The 20,520-nt window shown below is 41.2% G+C and overlaps 1 protein-coding gene across 3 annotated transcripts in view; it reads left to right on the forward strand.

Moving 5' to 3' along the window:
* The window catches only part of LOC148024892 (uncharacterized), a 67,758-nt gene that overhangs the window by 21,892 nt on the left and 25,346 nt on the right, over positions 1 to 20,520 (forward strand). For all 3 annotated transcript variants that reach the window (XM_087694561.1, XM_087694562.1, XM_087694563.1), the window contains exons 5-6: positions 4,459 to 4,555; positions 8,385 to 8,451. In XM_087694561.1, the coding sequence (XP_087550687.1) occupies positions 4,459 to 4,555; positions 8,385 to 8,451 (164 nt within the window). The remainder of the gene's footprint in view (positions 1 to 4,458; positions 4,556 to 8,384; positions 8,452 to 20,520) is intronic.

Below are 20,520 nucleotides of genomic sequence, written 5' to 3' on the forward strand. Positions count from 1 at the left end.
TCCATTGTGGTGGATCACAAGGTAGCACATACACTCATTGTTACTAGTTCTTCTCTTGTATGTGAGGGTACTCCTCTTGTTGGTGACGGCATATCTCTACTCACTAGGCCCTTATAAGGCCTGGCAAGCTGAACAAGAAAGAGGGGTAGAGAAGGCAACCAAAGCACCTTACAAGCATGCTTTGCTCCAAGACTCAAGCAAGAGGCTTAGTTGGTTGAGCATATGTTTTTCTACCGATGCAACCTTGCAATCAACATTGTTGGAGTGCTAGCTTACGTCAAGTTCTAGAATGCATTTGTTGCCACAGCTACAACAAGAGCTGTTGGCTTATATCCGGTTAGCTTAGAGTCTCCAAAGACCATTCACTTGAATGCTCAAGTGACTTACATTCAAAATGAGGTGATTGTATTAAAGTCATGCTGGCATTGATATGGTTGCAATATTGTATCCAATGGATGGAGTGATAGGGTAAGAGGTAAATTGTACTTACTCAAGGCTTTTTTCTAATAATTTACATGTTGCTTGTTCTATTCTTAATTTTTAAGTACATAAAGTCGATAATTAGTAGTTACTGTTGAAAATTATTGACTATTAATACTCACAAATATTGCCACACGATCAATATCTTGGTGTTATGTTGTGCTGGTACCATATTGTTGCATATGGTGGATGCTTTGGTTCTTGCCTTAAGCATTACTGGGAGTGGATTTACTCCCATATCAAGAGGGCCATAGATGATATCAGGACACAACATGTGGTGCTAGTCATAATAGATAATGATTCAAATTGTGCCAAGATGGGTGACAATGTTAAGAGAGACTATTCACTATTGTGTGGACTCTATGTATCTCACACTCACTTGATCTCATGATGGAGGATGTGGCATCATTTCCATGGGTGGAGCCAATCTTAGAGAAAGCCTTGGGCATACTCAACTTCATCATTTCCAAGTCCTTGGCTTTGGCTCTATTCAAAGGTGTATGCTACTATGACCTTGTAAAGCTGGCAAAGATGTGCTTTGGCTATTTGTTTCTTGTGTTTCATTGGTAATTGATCATTTATGATTTCTATTATGGAGTCTTTTGTCTTGAATCTTGTCTAGGATGGAACAACATTCTTCTAAGCTAAGACTTGATTATCGCAATTATAGTCAACGAGAGGAGTTTGTCATTAGCACCTATCACCTATTTTTTGCATTTTGCGGCAAACAAAAATTTGTGTTTTATAGACGACATCTTTCTAGAGCAAGTGATAGCTTTCTGACATAACCAACAGCTTCTTGGTGTAGGAGACCCCTTTCTGGTAGCAGGGGACATCCTTTCTTTGACAAATCGAGCTTTCTAGTTGATTGCAGGATTGAAGATGTCTTACCAGTTCATGCACCTTGATGACTTAGGGGAGGAGTTATTTCCAGACATTCTTCTAAACTAAGAAGATTCTCTTTGTTGGCTCATATGTAGTGAGGAGTGGAATGCATGGAGTGGGAGTCAGATAGTCGAAGCACGAGAGAGAATAACTTGCAAGTTGAGTGATGGATTTTAGAAAGAGTTGGAGACTATCAAAGATACCTCTCTATTTTATTTTGTGGGTCTTTAATCACAAGGGGTGTACCATGAGCTTACTTTGTCATTATATGCATGAGCTCCATAAGACCGTGCCATCATGCCGTGCATTGTCCATGGAGAAATGAATACGAAATGTTAATTTATACATTCACTTTTTAAAATTGCTAATGGTAAACTACTAATAAGAGAAACCATGCAACTTGTAGAGTTTGTGATCTCACTTGTATATGAAACGAGAGATGGGATTGGTTTTATAACAAATCCATGTTGTTTTGTATATACTCCATCCATTGTACAAGGATATGAAGTACTAGAGGAATAGAAAGCTTATGTTAGAGTGGAGTCAATACCTTGATCGGGTCTTTGAGTTAGAGCAAAGAGATCGATGAGCTCTCTCTCTAGCTTATGAGTTAGAATTTATCATTGTGTGTGTTTGATCATTGGCGATCGATGTACACAAACTAATTTTTGCGTGGATATTCATACTAAGAAAATAAATAAGTAATATTTTTGTTTTACAATCTCTTATATGTGCATTGGTAATTTTGAATGTTTTGTGCTTGTAGATACTAATTTAACACCAACTCTCTCTTATAGATTGAGTGCAAGACAAATAGAGAAGTTGGTGTATGTGAACACCAATTTACACTTGTTGGAGAAGCTACAAGGCCAGGATCTTGAGGGAGGATGAGTGCTTCAGTGGAAGGTGAAAGAGGTGGATAGCGAGGTCTTACAACAAGAAGAGATAGTTGACCTTGCTTTCATTTGGAGGTGCACTGATGAGGATATTGCATATGATTTCCTTTGAGAGGATGAGTTGTGCTTCTAGCGTGTGACTCGTGTACAGATGTGCTATGGCTGCTATGATAGAGGAGTGACACTTCATGACATTGGACAAATCTCCTCTCCTCGTGTAGCAAATGATGTGCTAGGCTCCACTACCATTGCTTGTAGAGGCAAGGAGGTTCCTTGACATGGTTGTGGTCGTGGCCATGCAACTTCATACATAGAGTAGGAGACGTTAACATCATTAGAGTCTTCAAGTACGACGAATCGAGCTAGTTCATCTACTTGTGGGATGGTAGTGGCTCTTTTGATAGCCAAGGGTAGTTACTAGCTACATACTTGTCACTTCATGATTGATGTGTATTGTGACCAGATTTTGGCTATAGTTTGGACTAGCCAGGAGCTTTAAGTTTAAACTCTTAAGTCTTTGACTCTTTTCTCACATTTTCTATGTTTATGTTATTTTCTATCATCTATTATGTATGCAAATATAATCATAAATCAAGATGTTATCATGATCCATTAACATCAGTTTAATCTTTCAGTTTTGCATTGAAGTTTGCATTATGTTAAATGTGTTATACATGTAATATTGTATATAATGATCCACGAATCATGGTGTAGTATGTACATTGTAGTATGTGATTTGTGAATGATGAATGCTAATTTGTAATTTCTAAATGAGGAGAATCGAGAATCTAGATGAAATGGATATTCGTATTCTAGGCTTTGAACTTTTAACTCTAGTGTCTAAAATAAATTTTTATAATACATTATTTTTGAAACCTCAAAACCTTGAGGTGGCGAGCAAAATGAAATGCAAATCGAAGCCTCAAAACATGAAACTGCTTGAAACGTTCTTGGTGGTCACCAGTAGTTAGGAAGAGGTTGGACAACAAGTGCTAGGTATAGACAACAGATTGAATTGAGATATCTTCTATGAATCGGTTGTGGACAACAGAGATAGGCGCTAGCAATCTGTAAAACAGGATTGGGGCTGAGTTGTGGGTAGCTTGTCTATTTGTAGAAGTGTGGATCTTCCCTAATTAGGGTTTGGCTTATGGGACACAGACACTTTAGGAATGCGCACTTTGGTAATAATTAAGTTTTAGGGCTGTAATAAAGAGCTAGTCAGTTTATAGTGCATTTTTAGCTCAATAGTAATGAGAAGGGTGGTGTAGTAGAGGAAAAAGACAATGGGATGGGTGACATGCAAAAGGGAGGTGCATGTGTCTGGGGTAGGGAGTGGGTTTGCTGCTTGTGAATGGTGCTCTAGGCAATGTGCTGCCTATGAACAACACTGTAGGGGGATGTAGTATAGGGAAGAGGAGGAGCATGATGGAGAAGAAGGTATTTTTAGAGGGAAGGAGATGTGGTGGCACTAGTGAATGGGAGAACGGTGGCAGACTGCATGTTAGTTGCTACATGCTAGGTTGCAATTGTTAGCGCATTTGGGGGGTGGGGGGGCGGGACATGCTTCTAGCTGTTGCTACAAGGGGAGATGCTTGGAATCCCATATGATGGCAACAATGAGTTAGTAACTGCTGCCTAGTTAAGAGTCCTACAATCTAATGTAGAAGTACACTGGTTGTTGTGCAATTGAGGTTATCAATAATCATCCTCAAGCTCTTTGGAGCACCTTCTAGTGGTATGAGACATAGGGAAGCCAAGGATGATGCCATAGACTGTTTTAATATTAGGATATATGTGTTTTGAGTTTGTCATGATTTGAGGTGCTCAAAATCTCACATGATGCCAACAGGCTTTCCTTGTAGTGTGATCCCTTGACAACTCCTGCAATAGCATAAAAAAGAAGAAGAAGATGATGTTTCTGCTAGAAAATCCAGAAAAATTCATTGTGGATTTTGTTACTTGCATACTTGCTTGATCAACTAATGGTGTTTCCTAAGTATTTGATTGGTGGTTCATGTAGTTTTAGCTTGATCTTTATTTATTATTTCATGATCACTTACTTTCCGTGTGTCAACATTAATTACTTTCCGTATGTAAAGAATCTTGGATTTTATAATTTGTATAAACCCATGGCATTTGTTGCGTACATGAGTATTCCAAAAGTATCTTAACTAGTTAAGTTCTTTCATTGCAGATAGGAGAAAGGAGGCTATTGCTACTTGCTTGAAGGTATCTGGGATCTTGGAGTATGCTTTGAACACAATAATTCGAACAATGCCAAGACAGGAAACGTAAATTCTTGGAAAGCTTTTTTAAGATTGATTTTTCTTTACTTGAGAAATTATGGTGCATGAAATCTAGAAGACGTTGTAGAATCTAGATTTTGTTTATTTGTAAGAATCTACATGATGTGGCTGTAGAACAATGTGTATGAAATAGATGTGTCAAGGTGTTATGACTTTTGCTAGCTTTTGCGTTAATGCATTTCATGTAAATCTTCTTAGACTTTTCTTGGAGATGTGCTAGAGCATATTATTAGTAAGGTACATGTAGAGGTTGAAAAACTTGATGAGATCATGGTTTCTAAACACATCTTGCCATAAAAGAAAGGAGAATTAAAGTTCTCTACCTAGTGAACTTTCAGTTTGTTGTTGACTCATTTCTAGGACGGTGCACTGTTTAATCAAAATTTAGGTAATTTACATGTTTTGGGACTGTCTTAAAGAGCTAATTAGTTTATAATGCATTTTTAGCTCAGCACCCACTATTGAAGTCTATGCCACTCAAAACTGTAGATCCCTCTAAGCGATCAAGGATATCATTAATCCTCGGTATAGAGAAAGAATTCTTGATGGTATCCTTATTGAAGGCATGGTAATTTATACACATTTGCCATGAACCATCATTTTTCCAAATCAAAAGCATGTATGATTGAAAGGGTGATGAACTAGGCTGAATCAGCCCCTTCTCTAACAAATTATCCACTTGACTCATGATTTCTTGCTATTGGACTGTAGTGTGCACCAACCCTATACAGTGGTTTGTTTGTTGGTGTACCATTTGTGGAGACATGCGAGGGTTTGCAAAAGTAAACATTGAGTGTATGACTATGAATGAAACACAAAGAGCTCAAACACAAAATACAAACAAAGAAGAAGGAGAACCGTGAAGTGAATGAATGAATGCTGTAAATGAATGAAAACATGTAGAAGATGCTTAGAGGCAGAGCTGTCCAACAACTAATGACTCTCATGGGAGTGGGATGGGGGAGATGGGGTGCATGTTGGGTTACAAGGACCTACAAAGACTATAGAGGTGATGCAAAGGTGATGTAACCACTTTGAACTTTTTTTTGTTTTTTGTAGGGGTATTGTTCCCATGGGGGAAAATAATGGGATGGTCATATCGAAGATCACTAAACAAAAGATTATCCCAACCATCCATCAAGGATATCAACGATGAAGGAAAAACTAGTGGAGAATGTGCGGGGAAATGCTACATGATGAGAATATTCATGCAATAAGGTGCCAGTAGGACAATGCCCCTCATGGAGAAATTGTTAGCGTCCCTAAGCATCCTTTCACAAAGATGATGATGATCATGCAATGCAAAGGGTGGGTACAATAGGGTCCGAAGATTGATGACAATGCCGAAACTTGTAAATACCAATGAAAGGGTAGAAATCCCCTCTTAACCATGGATGTTGATGTCAAAGGATTAGAATTTGATATTGCTCTTTGCATGGTGTTGAGAACCAAGATGAAATGATGGAATTTAATAATGAAGGTAGACTCCATCCCCCTTAGTTGGAAGAGCCAAAGGAGAATCATCCATCTAGTATGTGGAACGTATTTGTACCTGATCTCGTGATAGGACTTCTATATTGACCAAGTGGCGTAGACAAGCCTAGGTCTCAATCTCGGGAGAGGGCTCCACACTTCTTTTATTCCCCAAGAGAAATGTGGCTAGTTATATTACTTCAAAGATTTTACAATTAAATACATGTGCTCAATAAACTGGTTGGAGCTGATACAAAGTCATACTAGAATCATATATACAAGGCTCTCAAGGAGGTTGAGGGGAATGGGGGATAAAAGCCACAAAGGAGTAGAGTATCGCCACTTGGGCTTGCTTGCTTGCATTGTGAAGAACATATCATTGCCACTCCACATGTGTAAGAAGTGGTATCGGAGCTCCTCATGAGCTCGAGAGTGACCTTGCACGTGCATCGTGATCCCAACAGTCGTGGAGGGAGTGGATGATTGAGGTCCAGAGATCTATCAATGTTGCATAAGTGGATAGGCACTTGTTGCTCAGAACCAACTGAAAGCCTACCTTCCAGATGTGCCACAGTGTGAAGCTCCCAATAATCTCCCATGTCTCTAATCACTCTATTGTAGGCTCTAGTATGACGGATGGGTAGTGTCTCCAAGCCGACCATAGCACAAAAACTTGCCTCAATGAGAAAAATAGTGTCATGCATCTTAGTCTCATATAGTAATTGGTGACCCTAGCTAATTGCCTACTAGCAGATGGGCCCCCAAGATATATAGCCTAGTCTAGGCAACACTTGGCATAAAATACGACAGGCTCTTCTCCACACCAATTGTTCTACCTCACATGATTAGAGGCAATGCTTTGGAGTTTCTAGGCGTTCCATTGGGCTGCGTTTGCAAACTCCAGCATGTTGCATCTGGACCAACCAGCTTCCAACAACCAAGTATCTATGCCCTAGTAGCCACAAGAAGTATGACACCCTCCGCGGCCTCTAGCTATCCCATAGGCATCGCCAAACGGTTCGTCGGAGGGCCTTCTCTCTTGATGCAGGGTAGAGCACCATTCACTTGGGTTCAATTTAAGCAAATGTTTGCTTCAGCTTGGTTGACAAGCACATTTGGGGTGGATGTTATGACCATTTGGCACAAATTGGATGCTTCACAGTGTGCTAACTTGGAAAACTACGATAAGAAGTCTTGGGAAGCATTGATGCTAGTTACATCTTATCATTTTGTGCCTCAAATTCCATTCTTGTGGAGGCAAGGCCTACTCCTTTTATTAGGGAGATGCAAGATTATGGTGACAATCAAAACTGAAAGTACCCCCACCATGTTCTACGTTCTCTGAAACACAAAGAAGAGAAGGGGCACAATTAAGCCATCCATTCAAAGGCTAAGTTCAATGTAGTGTGTGTTTATGTTGAGCGATGCATCTATTTGGGACTTGGTGGAACCAAAGTGATATCCACCTTAAGAACTGTGTGGAGCTTTTTTGGCTGCTGTGTTGTTCATTGTATATTCCCTTCTGAGTTGGTCATCCACACAGATTCAGAATTTAAAGCCATTACTTTGACACCGCTGAAAAAATCTTCCATTTCTTCTGCTCGAGTCTTGTTCAATCCATAAACTCATGCAATTCCATCCCCGGTCGATATTACTCAACATAATTTTGAATGTAATCATAAAATGTCATACATGTGTGTTGACCAAAACAGGATTATGTGCTGGAGTCTGATACAGACAGTCAAAAAAGGCTTAGGCAACAACAGAATATTTGTACATAGTACAGTTGGGAGGCTAAACGTAAAACAAAAGAATGCCTAGCTAAAAGGAAAACCACACACACACATTTTTGCATGTAGACAGTAAGTGCTATGTAGAAACCAATATTGATTTGAATGCATGCGAACACTTCAATGTTATTGAATGTTTTCATAAGGTGCCCCATGTAGCCTGTCTATTCTATGTATGAAATGATTGCATGTATAAAACATGAACTATGTTCTGTAGGCAAAATCATTACCTCATTGTGTAACCATGTGTAGTGTGTTAATACATGCTTACAAACTTAAAACATACTTATCTGCAAACATATATACTCTGTGTAAAAGTACATCTTTCTTTTCTAGGTTTTTTTTGCAGTATTTTTTGTATTCTTCCCCAGTATCTTATGTAGTTCTTTCCCATCAAGTTAACTGATGCAGAAATCGCTAGACATATCATTCCTCTGTTCTAAAGGCAGTTCACACAACTCAAGGGATAGTGTTTATTTATTTTGTCATAGTAGGGTGTTGAAAGGCTGTGGGTAAAGTTGATAAGTTTCTGTCCTCGTTCTGATTTTCAGGGAAAAGTTACCAATTGATTTAACGGAGAATGTGCTCTCAGCTTTGTCACTGCAAGCTTTCGGTCAAGTGAGTTGCAGATAACGTCAAATTTGTTAGAAATGCTTTTTAGAAGCCCCCTTAGTCCTGTTCTAGTTTTTAGTAAAGAGAAATCAATGTAATTTTAGTTTTAGAACAATTAGTTCCCAGGAAGAAGGGAGCCATGCCGAAGCTTGTAGTAAATACTAGAAGGGAGCCTGTTAACATCCTACAGGTAGAGCTTGGCTTTGATTCTCTCTCTTTGTAGGTGCAAAGGTATTACTATGCTACACATTACATGAATGCACATTAACCTGGAAGAAGGGCATCTAAATAGGTCTGAATTCAATGTCAAAGGCTCTATGACATTTGGTTAAACTGGTGTGACTGCTTTTGTGCAGCAGGCAGGTGACCGGATTTTTCTCACAATTAGCTAGTACTTCCAAATCATCTGTCACGATGTTGCATCATCACCACATAGATAGATAACTCTGATATCCATCAGGATGTTAGGTAATGAAGAATACTGCCTATCAAGTGAGCTTGAGATCTGTTCCGAAGGTGCTGCTAGCAATATGGGGGTTTAAGTTTTTACCTATGAGCCTCACTTAGAGGGATGGTGAATGTAGTTGTAAGCTATTTGTTCTTTTGCTTTTAAAACCCCTAGTATAAAAGTGTTTTGATAGTAAGACATCCTTGTGGCATTTTGTGGGGAAAATAGGTTATGCTACGCTTATGTGTACCATGTGTGACATCTAAGGGCTTTGGTCACGTGCCTCACTAGTGGTAGCGGCTCATGCATTCTGGCCCTATGAGCATGCAATGCATTTTGGGCATAAAGTTTTGAGCAGGCCATACATTTTGACCCTATAATTTTGAGCAGTCCATGTTTCCTCTCTTAGAATCAATGTAGCAAGCTTCTTTGGACTCATTTCTGTTGCAAGTGCACGTTGTCTGAGTACAAAGATCCAGTATCAAAGCAGGCTCTGATTTTCCTATATGGTAACAGGGCTAAGGCTCTATGGTCCAATATCAAAGTTTAGGCTGAGAGATTTCTCCTGCTCTCATTTTTTTGCAAATTAAGTTTTGCTGGCTACTTTAATAAGTGGAGATGGTTCTACTACAATTGATGAAATTTGGAGGTACAGTAAGTGATTTTGCTGGTGTGTAATCTAAGAAAAAGACAAGTGTGAGGCACTGTGGTTGTTTTAGTTGTAGTGTTTATTTGACACAGCTGATTGTTGAGCTCAGTGGCGCGAGGATCGAGACACACAGTGCTTGCTAGCAGCAGAGAGACAGAGAGAGAGAGAGTGCAGAGTAGAGAGTGAGAGTGAGCACGACTTGTGGGTACAATGACGAGTGTACCTCTTTAGGTTTTTAGATAGATATATATATATATATATATGAAAGTACAATGGGCTAAGGGTGTGTTCACACCCGTGTACGTATAAAAGAGCACGATGGCCCTTTATTCCCAACAACCTCCCACAATGTGCCTTAAGAGGAGAAAAGAATCAGCTAAGTCTAGATATGTACAAAGCTCTTAGCTGAAATACATATATCTATCCAACTCCCATCATCTGTCGGCAATGAGCAAACCGCTTTGCTGGAAGATCCTTCGTGAGAAGGTCTGCAGGATTATCATCTGTATGCACTTTGACAAGCTCAATGCTCTTGCTGTCAAGTACATCTCTAATGAAGTGGTACTTCACCTATATGTGCTTTGCCTTTGCATGAAAGATGGGATTCCGCGCTAGCATGATAGTACTCTGACTATCATAATGGAGAACAAGTAACTCTGTAATGCCAAGCTCTCCCACCAGATGTGAAAGCCATAAAGCCTCCTTGCATGCCTCAGTGGCAGCCACATAATCTGTCTCTGTAGTGGACAATGCAACACACTTTTGTAGCCTGGAGATCCAATAGACTGCTCCTCCTGTGAAGGTAAACACATACCCAGAATCGAACTTTTTGCAATCCACATGATTAGCATAGTTTGTATCCGTAAAGCCAAAAATAGATGCCTTCTGCTTTCCAAAGCAGAGGCACAACTCCTTTGTGCCTTTGAGGTATTTCATAATACCTTTCACTGCTTTCCAATGCTTTTTACCAGGGTTTGCCATGTATTTGCTAACCACTCCCATTGGAAAGGCAATGTCAGGACATGTAGCAACCATAACATACATCAAATTAAACAACAGCTGAAGCATATGGTATCTTGGTCATTTCAGCCTTCTCATCATCAGATGCAGGGCTGTCCTCTGCACTGAGTTTCACATATGGAGGCAATGGACCCCTTTCTTATTGAAACGCTGCACAGCCTTGGAGATATACTCACGCTGAGATAGATAGAGTAATCCTTTTGACCTATCTTTGAGTATTCGTATGCCAAGAATGTGATTTGCATCACCAAGATCCTTCATGTCAAAGCTGCCATGAAGACTTTGCTTTAGTGAGTCCAAGGCATGAGTATCCCTGCCAGCAATCAGCATGTCATCAACATACAGAACCAAGATAATCAGGCTGCCATTTGCTGCCTTCTTGGTGTACAAGCAGTGATCCACTTGACTTCTATGGAAACCTTGAGACTGCATAAATGTATCAAACTTATGATACCATTCTCTTGGTGCTTGTTTCAGCCCATACAAACTCCTTTTGAGTTTACATACCATCTTCTCTTTCCCTTTTTCCACAAACCCTTCAGGCTGTTGCATATATATGTCTTTATGTAGATTACCATGTAAGAATGCAGTTTTTACATCCATCTGTATGAGCTCCATATCTTCAGCTACAACCAAGCCCAAAATGGTTCTCAATGTAGTCATCTTGACTACAAGAGAGAAGATCTCATTGAAGTCAACTGCATGTTTCTACTTGTACCCCTTCACAACCAAACTTGCTTTGTACTTTGGCGAGGAACCAGAAGTGACCTTCATCTTGTAAACCCATTTACATGGAAGGGTTTTCTGCCCTTTAGGCAACTGCACTAAGTCCCAAGTGCCATTTTTCTCAAGAGATTCCATCTTTGACAACATGGCTTTATACCATTTCTTGCTGTTGTCTGTCCGTTGCTTCCTTGAAGCAAGACGGTTCAGCACAGTCTGTCACCAAGACATAATCAGCCACATTGTTTGCACCAGGAATGAATCTATCAGGTTGTCTAGTAGCCCTAGATGATCTCCTAGCCCAATGATCATTGTTTGCTGGCTGTTGAGCATTTTTAGCTTGCTGTCCTAGCATTTCAGCCTGTGAATCAGCATTAACAGCTTGCTGTCTTGGCTATTCTTGCACATGTAATGGCTCATTATTATGGGCAAAAGCTGGCTGATCATTTCCCGCATTATTTACTGCATTTACAGGTTCATTTACAGCAGGTATTTGCTGTTGTACAGCGGGCACATTTTGCTGTCCAAAAGGTATTTCTTCCCGAAATACAACCCTACGGACCTCCTCAGTCTTTTCGGGCTGTTGATGCATGCTATCTTCCCGGAAGATAACATCATTGCTGCGTACTACTTTCCTTTTCTCGGGATCCCATAATCTATATCCCATTTCACCCTCGTCACCATATCCTAGGAATATACATTTACAAGACTTTGGCTCAAGTTTGTTGCGTTTTTCTTTACGAATGTGCACAAAAGCCTCGTAGCCAAACACTTTCAGGTGAGCATATGAAGGTGGCTTGCCCGACTACGCTTCTTGGGGAATCCCCCCTCCCCAGAGACCTGTCTGGTGACCGATTAATCAAGTGTACAACTGTCATAACATCCTTTGCCCAAAAACCATGGGGTAATGCAGCGTGAGACATCATCGTACAGACCTTATCCTGTATGGTCCGATTCATATGCTCTGCAACTCCATTTTGGGGTGGATTATGAGGGGTGGTGAGCTTCCTCTTTATCCCTTGGACACATATTCCCCACCATTGTTAGAGCGTAGACACTTAAGTGTCTTATCAGTCTGATTTTCAACCAATACCAAGAATTTTTTAAACTTGTCAAGCACTTCATCCTTGCTACGAATAGGATAAACCCATACCTTCCATGTAGAATCATCGACAAAGGTGACAAAATATTTCTTTCCCCCTAAAGATAATCCTAGCATCTGACATACATCGGAATGTACTAACTTTAGAGGAGAAGATAAGGCATAAACACAATGATCACAATGCTCAAAATCAGCATAACGAAGATAAGGCAAGTAACCCAACCGAGAAAGCACTTTCATTCCAGTTTGACTCATGTGTCCCAACTGACCATGCCACAAAGAAACACTTGGCTGCTTGGTCATGGCAACAACATGATCACTCATACTAGATACATGGAGAGGATACAAGGTATCCCTTTTACAACCTCTGGCAATAACTCTAGATCCCTTACAGATCTTCCACTTTCCATCACCAAAGGCGGTATGAAATCCATTGTCATCTAGTTGCCCTGTGCTAATCAAGCTCTTCTTGAGTTGAGGTACATGCTATACATACTGAAGTGTGAAGACAGAACCATGCCGAAACTACAACTGCACACTGCCAATACCTGCAATGTCACATGGATAGTTGTCCCCAAGATGGACAACACCATGTTGACCCCCTGTATAGTCAAAGAACCACTCACGATGAGGGGTGACATGAAAGGAAGCACTTGAATCTAGAATCCAAGTATGCATGTCATCATCTGTATCTACAAGTAAAGCATGTGTACCAAAGTGTGAAGAGACCAAGAGTATGTCATTCCCACTGTCATTGTCATGAGTAACTACATTCACCTCTTCAATTTTGACACTACTCTTCTTAGGCTGACTCTCTTTCTTCTCTTCCTTGCTATCATTTGTCTTCTTGCCCTTTCCTTTTTCTTTCTTCCATTTGTAGCAGTGACGTTTAAAGTGACCTTTCTTGCTACAATGATGGCATTCAATATCCTTGCCACGTGATTTACTGCGTCCCTTGCTATTAGATTTGCCTTTCTGTTGTGATTTGCCTCTAGTATGCAAAGCACTGGAAGACTTACTGGATGCTTTGTTCAACCAATTCATTTCTTCCATGAGTAGAGTACTCTCTACATCAGCATACAAAAGGATTGCATTAGAATTGCTCATAGCAGTCTTGAATGTATCCCAACTCTTTGGCAGAGTGCAAAGCAAGAACATAGCCTTAAATTCTTCATCAATCAAGAACTTCAAGGCAACCAGCTGGTTGAAAATGGAGTTAAACTCACTCAACTGAGTAGACATTGCTGTACCCTCTTTCATACGCAAATCCATAAGCTTTTTCAGCCAATACACTTTGCTTGCGGCACTCTTTTGTGCATACAGTTCTTCTAGCCGAGTCCAAATAGCATATGTAGAATCCAAACCTTCAATGTTAAACAGCTAGGCATTAGAAATCGATAGCTCAATGGTTGAGCGTGTAAGCTCATTTAACTCATCCCAATCTTCATGTTCCATATCTGCAAGCTTTGTCCCTTTGGTCTTAATCGGCTTTGCCTACTTCTTCTGCAATAGGATATTGTAGCATTGTTTTTACCAGACTGCAAAGTTATGTGCTCCTTCAAGCTTCTTAATGTGCATGAGATTACTACTGTCATTGTTGCCAGCCATGATTTTCAGGCCAAATGTGACCAAAAAATTCAGCAAGTGCAGGCCCAAACTGTCACACAAGTGACCAAGGTACAAACAAGTACCAAGCACCAATAAATAACCATGTAGAAGCAGAAATGTCAGATCTGTAAGTAAATTTTCAGAAGCACCAAATCATTTGTGCTACAGCAGTCCACAACTGATTACAGTTGTTCCAAGGGCAAATACATCACATTACATGAGAAGTCCCAAATTTTAGCTGCAATTTTTGTTGTACATGTACCTACGGGCACAAAATTTGAAACACACGGTCAAAATCCCCAAAATTTTTGTGCTCAAAGTATCAACCATAGATTTGCACTGTCTCTGACATGCATAGAACATGCCAATTTAGCCAAAATAGAGCAATTTCGGCAAAACCCCCAAAATTTTCCAAGTGCTAGGTGTCCAAATTGCATGGAATTAAACCAGCATGTACATAAAATGACCAAATGGTGCGCAAATTTTGCCCAAACAGCAAAAGCCCCAAATTGCACAGGGTCCAATGTGCATCAATGTCGAGAAATTGGGTAAATTTCAGCCCAATTTTTGCATGTACACGAAAAAACCCCAAATGTCGAAGGCAAAATGTCACAGATTCCTGCAATTTTTGAGATAAATTGTCTTGTCCTGTATCAGAATCCCCAAATCCAAGAAAAGCCCCAAATTTTCGAGCCAAGATTGCACAAACTTGCACTCTATGTGTTATGTGTGCGAATCCCTGTTAGAGGGAGGAGTTTTTAAAAAAATTGAAGAGAAAAAAAATGTGTTGGATGATGGGTCCGTTGACCCGTCAGGGCTGACAGCACCCGTTCGTGCCGCGCGGGTCCTGTCAGCTACCGCGTTTGTCGTCAACTGCCCCGCTGGCCGTCGCTAGCTGGTTGCGCCGTCAGCGCGCTGTCGCAGCCCTATCGCCTACCATGCACGCCATGCAGTCTTGTCGCCTGCCACACACGCCCATGATGGTCGCACTGGCGCTCGGCTATCATGTCTGGCAGTGTGACGTAGGAACCCTATGGTCAACCTGTCTGCTGACTTGTGACAGCTGATTTAGCTGGTGCTTGGTGGTGCCCGACTGCTACTCGTCTCCTGTCTGCCAAAGGTCACGAGCTGCCTTTGACCTCAGATGCTGGTCACGCCACTTGGCCTTTGCAATTGACCACCGTCTTGTCCAACTGACCACCGTCATTTGACGCTTGCTTGACGCTAGTTACCTCATGCCCGTAAACCGCTCTGATACTGGTTTGTTGAGCTCAGTGGTTCGAGGATCGAGACACACAGTGCTTGCTAGCAGTAGAGAGACAGTGAGAGAGTGCAGAGTAGAGAGTGAGAGTGAGCATGACTTGTGGGGACAATGACGAGTGTACCTCTTTAGGTTTATATATATATATATATATATATATATATATATATATATATATATATATATATATATATATATATGAAAGTACAATGTGCTAAGGATGTGTTCACACCCGTGCACATATAAAAGAGCACGATGGCCCTTTATTCCCAACACTGATCTGGGAGAACAGGTTACTGGCTGTTAATGTAGGCTGTGCAGGTAGCGGGATCCACATGATTGTGTACAGAGGGGTCACTTTGGCAGGTTGGGCAGGTGACAGAGACAATTGGAGATTCATTGGAGGCTTTGCGCTTGGGATCAGGTCCTATAGCTTGGAGTAGCAAGTGATGATATGCTATCACTCTTTCTTCTACAAAGGTAGAGTATAGAGCTGCATTTTCTGCACATGCTGTTTGCTTGAGGCAGATGGTAGCATTGATTGGCTTTCTACATTGATTTCTTCAATCTGTTAGTTGGTCAACAATCAATTGGTTTTCTACAAGTGGGGGAACCTGAATTGATTGAGGCAGTTTATCTGTTAGTTGGTCAACAATCAATTGCTTGAGGCAGATGGTAGCAGCCATTTCAGGTTCTGGATTATTGCAACAATCAATTCCCACTTTCATCTATGACAAGGCTAATGCTTTTAAAGGCCTTGCAATCTCTGCCTCGGGGTCTTTTGCAGTAAGTCTTGTGGAGCAAACCACTCTTCTAGTGTGAAGGCAATGTGCATGGAGAATCTCCCCCATGAAAGATGAGTCCTTTGTCTTAGGGTATGCTGCATCAGGATATCCTATTTGCTGAGAGGTGGTGCTCTTGCAACATGAGAAAATTGATTGATCCTCCCACTAATGCTCTGTGCAGATCATGTCTCATGAGGCTCCAGTCTTGCTTGAAGTCCCGCACATTCCATGAGAGGAGCCTTAGTTGTTGCATCTAAGCCTCTAAGATTGGGTCTACCTTGCACCTCACGCCTATTTGTGGCTACTAGTATAAAGCCCTTGAAGTATCCTTTCAACTAGTTTTGTTGCAGCGTGCAATGGGGGGGAAGTCCTTAGAGTATGCATCCAACTCCCTTGTCTCTTACCCACTCTCTTGGGTCTTCTCAACTTCCCCCACCTGTTGGATGGAGACTTGTGATTGGATCAACTTCCCCCACTTGTTGGATGGAGACTTGTGATTGGATCAACTCTACAGCCTCCACTTAATGACTAAAGGGTATAGGAGACAATGGTGCCTTTGTAGCTTGCCGCATCTCTTGAGGGGCTGGCGGTGTCATTGCCTCTTAATTGTTGGGCTGTGACATCCCTATTTGAGGAGCTTTTGCACTTTGAGATTGTGAAATCTCTAGCTCTTGGGTGACTAGGAAGTGTTAATGAAGGTCGTAGGAGGATGAGGTGGTTTGGACGAACTATCAATGTGAGGACTTTGACCACTTTTCATTGTCTCTCTACTTGTCTCCACGGCTTTGGGCTACCCTAGTCTTGCCCTTGTCCCTCATTTGTGTGCTCTTGGTGTTGTTGGCATTGTCTCCTCCACTATCTGGCATTACGCCATCTTTGGCACTTTGCCTTACTTCTTCATAGCCTTGGTCGACCGCATCCCTCATCCTTAAGGTTTGCCGATGGCTTGTCGTGGGGAATTTCATTGCTAGATGTCCAATCATCTTCCAAGTGAGGCACTAGTCCTGTATATAAGAGTGGCTAGATCAGAGAGCTCTTGTGGATGGAGGGAAACCCGATAGCTTGGGAAAGGGTATGTAAGGATTTTGTGCGTATGATGACTTTGATAGATGGATATCTATGTGGGCCTTTTAAGGCTGTGTTGGTAGAATTCATCTCTTTTTATGATGTGGTTGAACACACTACCAATCTCAGATACAATGTCATAAGTGACGGGGGATGACCAAAAATAGGGGTGGAGGACCAGGCCGACACTAAAAAAATTCAAAATATACTTAAAATTTAACAAATTTTAAATATTAACTTCGTTTAGAATGAGAGAGAGAGAGAGATGCTTATGCATCTCAAACACCAAAGGGAAGTGATTGGAAAGAACATAGCGTTGCGAAACTTGAATTTCCAAACTTTTGGTAAGAAAGAATCATCATACATGACATAGATCCGATCCAAATGGCTCCAAGTTTCCAAGTACCGTGTTGAATGAAAAGTATAGCCATGGTCAAGAGGGGATAATCAAGACCATAGATCTTGTTTCAATAGGACTGATACAAAAGCATTCCAATCTTGGCATTCATGCCCATCCATCAATCCATTTCTAGAGCTTGAATGAAATGGATTGACATGCATATTGAAACCACCCACAATAAGTCCAGGTCTTCCAATCTTCCAAAATAAAGACATGATTGCAGCTTCCACCATAATTCATGACGACCAAAGTCATCATTGGGAGCATATAGGCCCTCTAGCCATAGTACTTACCCATCATAGATAATCTCAACGAATATAAATCTTCCCAACACATCTCTCTTACTCAAGATTGGCTGGAATTTCTAGTAGACAATTAACAATGCACTTGAATGGGTTCATGTAGGAACACCATCATAGAAATGCTTAATGCCATGACAATGTAGGATTCTCCTTACTTCTTTATGACTCTTTTGGTCCATTGCACACCAAACATCCCAACCATTAGAATGTAAAGTCTGCCATAGAGCACGTTGTTTGCTATGAGAGCAAATGTTGCGAACATTCCATGTAGCCAACTTCATGATAAATGGTAAGGAAATCAAAGTTTTGAGGCTGAAGCTACTTCTCTACGGCTTTATTTTCCAAAATAGTGAGAACATCCTCATTGAAAAAGTTAGCTGAAACAACAAAAGCATTTGTTCCATTATTGTGCAATTTAGAAGTTGAGGGTTGATTTGCATCGACAGTAATATGATGCAGTATCTACGATCCCATGGAGTAATCACTTTACTACATTTATCGAAGGCAAGGCATTTAGGGGGGTGTTACGTAGGTAGGGGTGTTGGTGCCAAATTTGACCATGTCACATCTTGTCCCATTCCGGTCTTGTCACAAACAAGATATCTCATTCTGTAATACGTCCCATCTTGTCACATTGTGACATTACTTTACGATATATCACTTTTGGATGTGATGTGCCTTGTTATGCAACCATCATGGGGATGATGTCAGGGTGGCCCAAGGGTGTGTCCTGCCCGTTACTTGTGACCATGCTTGGATAGTTATGGGGTGAGGTACTCATTGAGGTCAGGAAAAGAGATGGTGATGGTGGTGTTATCTCCTAGTGACGAGTAGTTTTCCCCCTTGATCCATCTATTAAAGTACGTTGGTGAAGTCTTAACGCCAAGTGGATTAGTGGCAAGCACTATCTCCATTTGCTCGAGTGAGCTGCACTAAAGCCTAAACCATCTCTTTTCCAAGGGTACCATTCATGTGATCTTAGCTAGGGTGCTGGTGAGAGCTGCTATATTGGAGTCCTTAAGGGCATGAATGGATGGGTGACATCCAACTAGTTTATGGATATAAGAAGATGCCTCAATGGAGTGTTACTCTGTCTCTTAGTGTAAGCTTTGTGTTTGGAGCAAAGCAGATGGATGGTGTGTGGGGGGTTGCACTGGAGCCCCTTGGTGAGGGTGGACTAGATGCAACCGCGGACATCTCACTAGCTCCAAGTGTTTGTGGTAAAGTGCTTCTTGCTTGATTGGTGTGGAGCTTGGTGGTGGTGATTCCAATTCCTATGAGGGTTGTCTAGGAATAGAGTTGATGGTAGTAGCTTGGGCGAGGAATTAGACAAAGATTGCTAGGGTGGAGAAGGAGGTCTAGGACCTGTCCATGTTGAGAGATTCTTGGATAGAAGGGAGCACCTATGATGGCATTGGTGAGAAGGGGGTTGTGTGGGGCTTTTGAGTGGATTGAGGCAGGTAGATAGGTGGCATGTAAATGACGTAGCGTGTAGATTTGGAAAAGGGGACATAAGCAAGTTGAATGGCGGGCGGGGACATGAAGAAGTGGGTTCGGTGGGCAGATAGGTGGCAGATAAAGGTGGGGCAGAAGGAGGAGTAAACATACAAATGATAGGGGGGTGTGGACACTTAAGGTAGGAGGTGGGCAAATAGGTGGCAGATAAAGGTGGGGCAGAAGGGGGAGTAAACATACAAATGATAGGGGGTGTGAACACTTAAGGTAGGAGGTGGGCAGAAAAGATGGGTAGTAGTGGCAGGTAGAATTGGAGGTCGGAAAAAGAGAGGAAGGCATGGAGGTGGATAGAAGGCAAGCAAAAGTGGAGGCAGAAGAAGTGGAGGTGTGATGGTGGTTGTGTTGTGTTAGCACCAAGTCAACACATGCGGAGGTTGGCAGAAGGCAAGAAGATATGGAGATGGAGGACATTAGGTAGGTAGAGGTGGAAGCATCAATCAATTGGGGAGGTCATTCAACAGGGTGATGAGTAGGCTAATGGAAGGGATAGTTGTGTGTAGCAAGGTAGTAGGAGTTGTGCACATCAGGTGATGCTTGTTGTGTGACCTTATCGCACTAGCACTAAGTCAATGGCAAATGCAAGCAACGTTGACTTTTTCAATGCCAACTTCGTTAACTGATATATGCTTAAAATTAGTTACAAATGGTTGAACTTTCTACAATTTCTCACGGCACAACTAATCCATGGGTGCATAATGGCCTTGACACCTTTAATGTTGGCCTCCAACCAATTGTAGAATGTTCAAAAACACATAAGAATACTTCCATGATAGCTAGCATTTTGACCAAAGTTTTTGGAGCAATTATCTTGTAAATTGTCATGCAGAGTTTCCATGCAATCCCACATTGTTCCTCTCATAAGCAGAGGGATTTTTCACAAAATTATAAACATCACTTTCTTCAAAATAAAATTGTCCATAAAGTGCAGAAGGTTGGAGATCTCATGGGAGAAGATCTCAAGTGGCCATGATTACGCACAATTAAGATCCAACACAATATACAAAATGACCAATATATGGTTTTCTATAAACATGCATATAGTCATATGATTGCATGTATTGTCGATGCACAACTATTCAGACATGTTTTCAAGTAGCTAAGCACATTGTTGTTAGTCCATGTAATTCCAATGTACAATTATCCATACATGTTTCGAAGTAACCAACCGCATTGATGTTATTCCATGTATTAACAATG

This window comes from Lygodium microphyllum, chromosome 15, assembly GCF_053477565.2.
Source record: "Lygodium microphyllum isolate KBCC chromosome 15, Lygodium_microphyllum_v1.1.10, whole genome shotgun sequence".
Taxonomy (NCBI): Eukaryota; Viridiplantae; Streptophyta; class Polypodiopsida; order Schizaeales; family Lygodiaceae; genus Lygodium; species Lygodium microphyllum.